At 36.5% G+C, this 10,270-nt stretch overlaps 1 protein-coding gene across 1 annotated transcript in view; it reads right to left on the bottom strand.

The window, feature by feature from the left end:
• Nucleotides 1-4,356: 4,356 nt before the first annotated feature.
• The window catches only part of LOC128704925 (fap1 adhesin), a 45,881-nt gene continuing 39,967 nt past the window's right edge, over nucleotides 4,357-10,270 (bottom strand). Inside the window, exon 11 of the mRNA XM_070104327.1 lies at nucleotides 4,357-5,051. Coding sequence (XP_069960428.1) covers nucleotides 4,923-5,051 — 129 coding nt within the window. The 3' untranslated portion in view covers nucleotides 4,357-4,922. The remainder of the gene's footprint in view (nucleotides 5,052-10,270) is intronic.

Here is a 10,270-nt window from a genome sequence, read left to right as displayed (position 1 = left end):
CAGGTTTACTGTTTTCCAAGAAGGAGGGGATTCCCCAGCCATCTAAAGGTGGCTCAACTAGAAGCACAATGTATACAGGAGGATCCTGCATATACATCTCCTTTTCAGTGTTCCACATTTTCGCTGGCTTCAAACTGAATGACTGTCAGTAGCGGGTGGAACAAGGCTCAATTGAAAGCCAATGAAAACATGGAACATAGAAAAGAGGTGCTGTATATGCAGGGCCCTCCTGTATCAGAGAATACCAGGGTTAACTCCTCTGGTTAACAATAAATACCTGGTACCCAAACCATATATAGACATGGAAAAAGGAACCAGATTTTTTTTTTTTTTCAACAAGTCAGCCGTCTCCCACCGAGGCAGGGTGACCCAAAAAAGAAAGAAAATCCCCAAAAAGAAAATACTTTCATCATCATTCAACACTTTCACCACACTCGTACATTATCACTGTTTTTGCAGAGGTGCTCAGAATACAACAGTTTAGAAGCATACACATATAAAGATACACAACATATCCCTCCAAACTTATTTAAGAATTACAAATACTCAAATTAACTAAATTCTGTGACATTGTAATTATGTACCTCAAGCACGAAATATAGACAGAATACACAATAATGCAAAACTCTTGCAACAAAAGTATCAAATTACATTTCAAAAGGAGGGATTGTCTGAAGCTGACCATTTTCTGTCACAACCCTCAAATTGTGATGACATGTACATTACTGTAATAACTGGCCACTTTAGCATTTAAGATTTTCATACATTTAACTTTGGTATGCAAGATTTTACTGTATACTGTAGTGAATATAAAAATAAAGGGACTTCATATAAAATGTTCAACATATTTACCCAAAATAGAAATTAAATGATTTCAAATCTGAATTTATTCAATTTTAAAATATAGAGGAAAGTACTAATATGCCAATAGTTATAGACTACTGGAACAAACTGCAAAGTTTTTTCACATACACAAGTGGGAATGGTTGGGCAAAAGATGGATTTGTCTAGCATGGTTCAGTAGCCCTACTACAGTGCTCTCCTATTAATATTTTCATGCTCTTATATATAAATAAAAACATTGGTTTTGCAATAGTTCTAGATGAGTGGAATGTTATAAGGGACATTGAAGACGAGTGGAATGTATGATACAGAACCTACTCTATTCTTGTGCTTACTATAGGGGTTACAATTTATAAATTTCAACCTTTCATAAATGTCCATGAATAAGTTGATCTAATCTCCCCCCCCATCCCCCCACCAAAAAAAAATGGCCTTAGAACCTCAACCTATACTCGATTATATACGGTATGCCATAAATTGACATGTAAGTACTATTTCAAAAACGAAAGAGGGTTGAACTTAACATTCATAAAATAAAGAAGTAATAGCTATATTTTCTGATGTTGCTTAGGAGTGGAATCAACTGGATAGGCATTACCCAAACTCCCATTCAGCTGGCTGCACCTGAGGTGTATTAACAAGGGTATCACAAGTTTGGTCAGATTTAGTTATACACCACAAAGGCAAGGTAGCCATTATTTAAAATGCACTTTTTATTTTTCAAGTTTAAGTCTATTCTAGGCCATCTCCTTTACATAATTTTTTTATACAGGATATATACAGTACTGCATCTACAGTAGTTTTATTATACAGTAGTACAGATATGAAAATTCTTCAGATCAACAAAAGCTGGAAAATTGGATACATCAAACATACATTTATATCCCACAGTCATGTCACACAATAGTTAATACACTGGGTTCATGCCCTCTGAAACTGGCTCACATTTACATGGTGGAAATTCTATGGATCATGCCTGAAGAACTCTGAAGCACACTCCATGGACTACGAGCCTAGCATTTTCTTTGGTTTAGATAGCAAAGATATTTTCTCGTCCAAATTTTAGCACTGAATGACTAACTAATTTAGCTCTTTTGTGAACAGAATAAATAAAATACTTAATTTTTGTTAAGGAAAATGGTGAATGTATATATATTTATATACCCACTGCTACCAACCATAAGATCAGGAAATAAAATAAATGATACAGTGGCTGTAACTGACATACAAATGTATGCATAAATCAACTTAAATAACTTTATAGACATATCTATATACAATAAGGCATTTCCTACATTACAGGTAGGTAAGTACATACATTATATCATATATACACATCTATTATAGTACATGTGCACAGTTTTTGTTTATTGATATAATATCAGCCCTTAAAAAATACTGAATACAAACAGGCCTTTCAAAATAATATTTCATTCAACACCTTTTATAACAATATGATTCAATTGTGAAAACAAAAATGGCTAACCTCTGGTGAATTCATATTGAATGCTAAGAGTGTAGAAAGTTGCACCAGGGACATGACGTTAAGCCTCACAGTAAATGCAGACAAAAGGTGCAAAACACTGTGAAGAAGACTATGTAGAAAATGTTGGCTAATATACTTAAAATTTCTCTGCACGGTGCTTACATGGAGAGAGAGAGAGAGAGAGAGCCTATGCCTCCAAAAATAAGCCAGTTATTAAAATAAAATAATAAAAAGCACCAACAAAAATGTTATTTAGATGGTTATAAATAGCTGCAATCCCCAGGTGATATACAATTACCTCAATCGTGTTTCCAGTAGACTAGTGCTAGCCAGCTGTCTCTTTAATAAGCATAGCCAGCTGGCTCATTAATAACCACAGTTTTTATAAGGATCAGCATGAGTAGTGCAAACTGATATCACTATGACTAAGTCTAATCACAAAGTGAAGGAAAGTACGTTTCTGTACCCAAAGTAACCAAATACGAGTGCAACAAAAATAGATGAGTACTAGATTATGTAGTATCATTATATGCCTTCTATATTCAATTCAGAGTTTTAATTAAGTTACATTTAAAGTAGAAATCAAAGTTATTCTGTTTTGTTGAAGAAATTGGTAGTATTAATTCCTAAACTTGGAATACATATACAGAAAATTATCAGAATTTGATGGTTCAAGAAATATATCTTTTAACACAGGAACTTGTGAGTGAAAAATAATATCCATGACATTTTTAAACAATTATTTTAATAATGCACAATACCAAGGCAGCTAATATTACTCTACTCTTTTTTTTTTTTTTTGAAAACCAGTAACTAGGATCTATTTCAATCATGGATAATAATTATAATGAATACGTATTAAATTCTCAAATGTACAGAGGACAAATACAATGTTAACATATACTGTACATAAGTGAATTTAGTTATTATTTATCTTATTTATAAACCTAAATTATTAACAGTGTTCCCACCGTCTTTATGTATTTTTATACAGCAATTCTCAAATGCGCTGATTTTTATAAAGTAGATGGTGCATGTGTGATGTGGCAATATTTAAGGGGTAAAAGGAGATTAAGAAATTTAGGCTTTTTAATAGAATAGTAAGATTGTGTTTTCTTCTCATATTTCTTAAATCCTAGTGCATTATACATGCATATTCTTCTTGGGATCTGGGCATAGAAAACAAACATGTGTTTCATAGACCATTTTAGTGAAAAAATTATTTGAACCAAAAAAAAAATCAAACTTGGAAGTACTGTACTGGGAATGTCTCTCATTCCCAAGTCTGTTACTATCACAAAATTAAGCAATCACTGTACTGTAACTAAAATTTTATATAACCCTAATTGAATGAAGGTGGTTTAATTATATTTTGACATGACTATAGTCCTCAGAATGATTTTGGTAAAATGCACGAATATGATAACAGATTCCTTCGAAGAGCACACCTAGGCAGACAGTAACATTATGTGCAGAATTTGGTGTTATGTAAGTATACAGTACAAGAGTAACTCCTATTATCACCTTAGAATTGTTTGTAACGAAACAATGGTCCAAGTCTGCCTTGAAAACTTTTGTAATAACTGATCTAAATGGGGTACAACCAACAATGGTGAAAAAAATTCCGTTGCAGATTATTTTTTGGAATCATTGTTTTGTTCCATGTAGAGTTTTAAGTTATGACTTGATAAAGCTCTACATAACAAAATGTTGCCCCAATAAAAGCTTCTTCTACGATGTGTGTCTCTTCTTTGATAATAATGAATGGGGGGAAAAGAAATATAAACTGTTCCTCTTTCGAAGCAGAGTGAAATACTGTTTCTTCAAACAGAATAAGCATGTGTGATTCCCATTATTACATACCTGGAACTGTCTATTGAATCAAATGATTAAGTCTGCCTTGAAAGAGTTTATAATTAAGAACTGAATAAAAAAAAATATGTCTTCCTTACCCTAAAGGGACAGAAAATGTGCTATAAGCTCCCAACTTTATTTTTCGTGTACCACATTAACCATTTCTTGCCAGGTTAGGGTGACCCAAAGAAGGAAATACTGAATATTGTGTTTGTATGTAAGCATCTATAAAAGTGTAATATACACTGATTAATGGCACAAATGATGAACATAGAGAGAATAAAACAATGAATGAAATGAGTACTGCTAAAGAGCACTGCAGTACAAGGTCAAAATATAAAGTACTTACTCATTCAATTGCTGTTGTCTCCATGTGGGTTCATTTGTGCCATATATAAGCATACTCATTACTCATATAATAAGTGCAACACAAGTTTTCCAATAAGAAGAAAACAATCACAAAAACATCATTGTGTATCCATTCATTCATCTGAAACCACCACTTTCTATAAATTTAAAATAATGTGTAATCAAGTTTAAACAAAGTATTATTTCACCTTTAATTTTTTTTTAGTTAATTTAGAATGTAAGCTATCTCTTATATCTCTGAGCTAACATTAATACACTATTTACCCTAAAGTGGTCACAATATTCAAAACTTAAACAACTAATAATTACTGACATTTTACCCGATCAGCTCAAGTTATAGTACTTTACTAACACGATGATAACAATTCCTTTAGGTCTGCTTATAACGATTCTGAGTTATTTGTAAATATTTCCTCCTCTTCTCTTCGGCTGGGTCAAGTGGAGGAGCCACATGAGTGCAGCCTAAACCAGCAGAACCAACCACACTCTCAGCTTGGATCTGCAAAAAAACAAATCATTAGAGCATAGGTGTAACCAAGAAATATATGCAAGTCATGCCTAAAAATGATTTCCTTGAATGCTAACAAACAAATTAAAATTACATTACCTGAGGGTCACCAGTTGCATTCCTAGTTTTTTAAACTTACAATGAGTTTTTTAAATATCTGTAGTACAAAATTTGGTTGTGTTTTGCAAATACAGCGGTACCTTGAATTTCGTACAGCTCCCAACTCGAACAATTATGTAAGTGTATTTTTGTAAGTGTATTTTTGGTTGTCTGAAATGGACTAATCTAGTTTACGTTATTCCTTATGGGAACAAATTCGTTATGTAACTGCACTTGAACAGCCTTCTGGAACAAATTTTGGTCGATATTCGAGGTACCACTGTACAGTGGTTCCTCGCTTTTCGTAGTTCCCGGCAATCGTAAATTTCGCCAATCATAGGGGTATTTTCGTATAAACATGGACTCGCTATTCATAAGTTGACTCGCGAGTCGTAATTCGTCCGGGACGCGTACCCACGGCGTGAGCCGTGGCGGCAGCCAGTCTGGCATTGTTTACCAGTAAGCGAAGGTCCACTCAAGAGGGGTCATTGTTATGCGAAATAATCGGTATGCGTGCAAATTAATCCGTGCAAGACACCCAAAAGTATGAAAAAAAAATTTTTTACCACATGAAATGTTAATTTTAATACAAGCATGCAAATATTTCATAATATTCCATTTACTTTAGTGCTGCAAGTACTAAATAAGCTACCATGGCTCCAAAGAAAGCTCCTAGTGACAAGCCTGTGGTAAAGAAGGTGAGAAATATGATTGAATTTAAGAAAACCATCATTGAACAATATGAATGTGGTACAAGTGTGGCCAAAGAGACGCTATCTCCTGCTAGCTGTTTTTCATTTATCCACACCAATAAGAGTCTCTCAACTGGCCAGACCAGGTCGGCGATACGCACTCCACTTTCATACTTATCAATGATGTATAAAAACACTGAAACCATACACAACCTTATGTTCCATAGTGGCCAAGAAAAAAGAAATCAAGGATGCTGTTGTTGCAAAGGGCGTAACTATGCTGACAAAAATGAGATCACCAGTACTCGAAGAGGTTGAGAAGTTATTATTGGTGTGGATAAATGAGAAACAATTAGCAGGAGATACTCTTATGACTTCGATTATTTGTGAAAAGGCTAGGCAGTTGCATGACGATTTGGTAAAGAAATTGCCTGCAAATAGTGGTGATGTTAGTGAATTTAAGACCAGCAAAGGCTGGTTTGAGAGATTTAAGAACCGTACTGGCATACACAGTGTGATAAGGCATGGTGAGGCTGCCAGTTCGGACCACAAGGCGGCTGAAATTTTTTTTTTTTTTCAACAAGTCGGCCGTCTCCCACCGAGGCAGGGTGACCCTAAAAAAGAAAGAAAATCCCCAAAAAGAAAATACTTTCATCATCATTCAACACTTTCACCACACTCGCACATTATCACTGTTTTTGCAGAGGTGGTCAGAATACAACAGTTTAGAAGCATATACGTATAAAGATACACAACATATCCCTCAAAACTGCCAATATCCCAAACCCCTCCTTTAAAGTGCAGGCATTGTACTTCCCATTTCCAGGACTCAAGTCCGACTACATGAAAATAACCGGTTTCCCTGAATTCCTTCACTAAATATTACCCTGCTCACACTCCAACAGATCGTCATGTCCCAAGTACCATTTATCTCCATTCACTCCTATCTAACACGCTCACGCACGCTTGCTGGAAGTCCAAGTCCCTTGCCCACAAAACCTCCTTTACCCCCTCTCTCCAACCCTTTCGAGGACGACCCCTACCCCTCCTTCCTTCCCCTATAGATTTATATGCTTTCCATGTCATTCTACTTTGATCCATTCTCTCTAAATGACCAAACCACCTCAACAACCCCTCTTCTGCCATCTGACTAATACTCCACACCTTTTCCTAATTTCCGCACTCTGAATTTTCTGCATAATATTTACACCACACATTGCCCTTAAACAAGACATCTCCACTGCCTCCAACCGTCTCCTAGCTGCTGCATTTACCACCCAAGCTTCACATCCATATAAGAGTGTTGGTGCTACTATACTTTCATACATTCCCTTCTTTGCCTCCATAGATAACGTTTTTTGACTCCACATATACCTCAACGCACCACTCACCTTTTTTCCCTCATCAATTCTATGATTAACCTCATCCTTCATAAATCCATCCGCCGACACGTCAACTCCCAAGTATCTGAAAACATTCACTTCTTCCATACTCCTCCTCCCCAATTTGATATCCAATTTTTCTTTATCTAAACCATTTGATACCCTCATCACCTTACTCTTTTCTATGTTCACTTTCAACTTTCTACCTTTACACACATTCTCAAACTCATCCACTAACCTTTGCAATTTTTCTTTAGAATCTCCCATAAGCACAGTATCATCAGCAAAAAGTAACTGTGTCAATTCCTATTTTGAATTTGATTCCCCAAAATTTAATCCCACCCCTCTCCCGAACACCCTAGCATTTACTTCCTTTACAACCCCATCTATAAATATATTAAACAACCATGGTGACATTACACATCCCTGTCTAAGACCTACTTTTACCGGGAAGTAGTCTCCCTCTCTTCTACACACCCTAACCTGAGCCTCACTATCCTCATAAAAACTCTTTACAGCATTTAGTAACTTACCACGTATTCCATATACATGTACTTGCAACATCTGCCACATTGCTCCTCTATCCACTCTATCATATGCCTGTTCTAAATCCATAAATGCAATAAAAATTTCCCTCCCTTTATCTAAATACTGTTCATATATATGCTTCAATGTAAACACTTGATCTGCACATCCCCTACCCACTCTGAAACCTCCCTGCTCATCCGCAATCCTACATTCTGTCTTACCTCTAATTCTTTCAATTATAGCCCTACCGTACACTTTTCCTGGTATACTCAGTAAACTTTTTCCTCTCTAATTTTTATAGTCTCTTTTGTCCCCTTTCCCTTTATATAAAGGGACTATACATGCTCTCCGCCAATCCCTAGGTACCTTCCCCTCTTTCATACATTTATTAAACAAAAGTACCAACCACTCCAACACTATATCTCCCCCTGCTTTTAACATTTCTGTCATGATGCCATCAGTTCCAGCTGCTTTACCCCCTTTCATTTTACGTAATGTCTCACGTACCTCCACCACACTTACATTCTGCTCTTCTTCACTCCTAAAAGATGGTATACCTCCCAGACCAGTGCATGAAATTACTGCCTCTGTTTCTTCTTTAACATTTAAAAGTTCCTCAAAATATTCTCGCCATCTACCTAATACCTCCATCTCCCCATCTACTAACTCCCCTACTCTGTTTTTAACTGACAAATCCATACTTTCCCTAGGCTTTCTTAACTTGTTTAACTCACTCCAAAATTTTTTCTTATTTTCATTAAAATTTCTTGAAAAATTTCCTGAAAAATATGTGCATGAATTCCAGGAGTACATAGAGGCTGAAGGACTGAAACCTGAACAAGTGTTCAATTGTGACGAAATAGGCCTCTTTTGGAAGAAAATGCCAAAGAGGACCTTCATTACACAAGAGGAAAAGGCAATGCCAGGACACAAGCCTATGAAAGAGGCTGACGCTAATGTTCTGTGCTAATGCTAGTGGAGATTTCAAAGTGAAGCCATTACTAGTGTACCATTCTGAAAATCCCAGAGTGTTCAGGAAAAACAATGTTATGAAGAGTAAATTGTGTGTGTTTTGGAAATCTAATAATAAGGCATGGGTCACGAGGGAAATTTTCGTCGAGTGGTTCAATGAAGTGTTTGGCCCTAGTGTGAAGGAGTATCTCCTGGAAAAGAAATTGGATCTCAAGTGCCTGCTAGTAATAGACAATGCACCTGCTCATCCTCCAAACTTGGATGACCTAATTTTCGAGGAGTTTGGGTTCATCACAGTAAAGTTCTTGTCCCCAAATACCACTCCTCTCCTCCAGCCCATGGACCAGCAGGTCATTGCAAACTTTAAAAAACTACACAAAAGCAATGTTTCACAGGTGCTTGACTGTGACCACAGACACTCACTTGACCCTAAGGGAATTTTGGAGAGAACACTTCAGCATCCTCCATTGCATAACCCTTATAGGTATGGCTTGGGAGGGAGTGACTACAAGGACTTTGAACTCTTCCTGGAGAAAATTGTGGCCAGATTGTGTCGACAAGAGGGATTTTGAAGGGTTTGGGACTGACCCTGATGAGCCTATGTCTGTTGTAAAATCAACTGTGGCACTGGGGAGTTCCATGGGGTTGCATGTGAGTTTGGAGGATGTGGAAGAATTGGCGGAAGACCACAATGAAGAGCTCACCACTGAGGAGCTGCAAGAGCTTCAGCAGGAAGAGCAACACATTGCAGCTCAGAATCTTGCTGCAGAGGAGGAGGAAGAGAGATGGAAGAAGGTACCTTCTTCAGAAATTAAAGAGATTTTTACTATGTGGGGTAAGATGGAAAGCTTTATGGAGAAACATCACCCTAACAAGGTTGTTGCAAGCCATATTGGCAACATGTACAGTGACAAAGTCTTGGGCCATTTTAGGGAAGTGTTAAGAGACGCCAGAAACAGATCTCTCTCCACAGTTATTTTGCGAGACAGGACTCCAGTGACTCTCAAGGTGGTCCTAGTGGCATTAAGAAAAAGAGAAGACAAGCAACCCCAGAAAAGCAATTGGTACCTGAGGCATTGCTAGAAAGGGATTCCCCTTCCAAACTATAAACTATCCACTCTCTCTCTCCTCCTCCAGTCTCCCATACACTAAGAAGAATCACCAATAAAGGTAAGTGTTATGCTGTTAATGTTTTATTCATCATTTCCCATTGTATTGTTTATGTACTACATGTATATTTCATTTTTTAAATTTTTTTGTTTTAATACTTCTGGGTGTCAGGAACGGATTAATTGTATTTACATTATTTCTTATGGGGAAAATTGATTCGCAAATTGTAAATTTCGTTTATAGTAGCTCCTCCAGGAACGGATTAATTACGAAAAATGAGGGACCACTGTAGTTATACTCCATTTAGCAGTTGCAACAGTTTAGTTCCATGCCAGAAGTGCATTACTATCTACATACATTAGTTTTTGTGTTGTATAAAAATATTCTTAACAAACATTAAGCTCCTTCTTTAATAAATGTGTCTTCC

The sequence above is a fragment of the Cherax quadricarinatus genome, chromosome 91 (genome assembly GCF_038502225.1).
Source record: "Cherax quadricarinatus isolate ZL_2023a chromosome 91, ASM3850222v1, whole genome shotgun sequence".
Lineage (NCBI taxonomy): Eukaryota > Metazoa > Arthropoda > Malacostraca > Decapoda > Parastacidae > Cherax > Cherax quadricarinatus.
The sequence above is the reverse complement of the archived record's forward strand: the minus strand, read 5'-3'. Positions and strand labels throughout refer to the sequence as shown.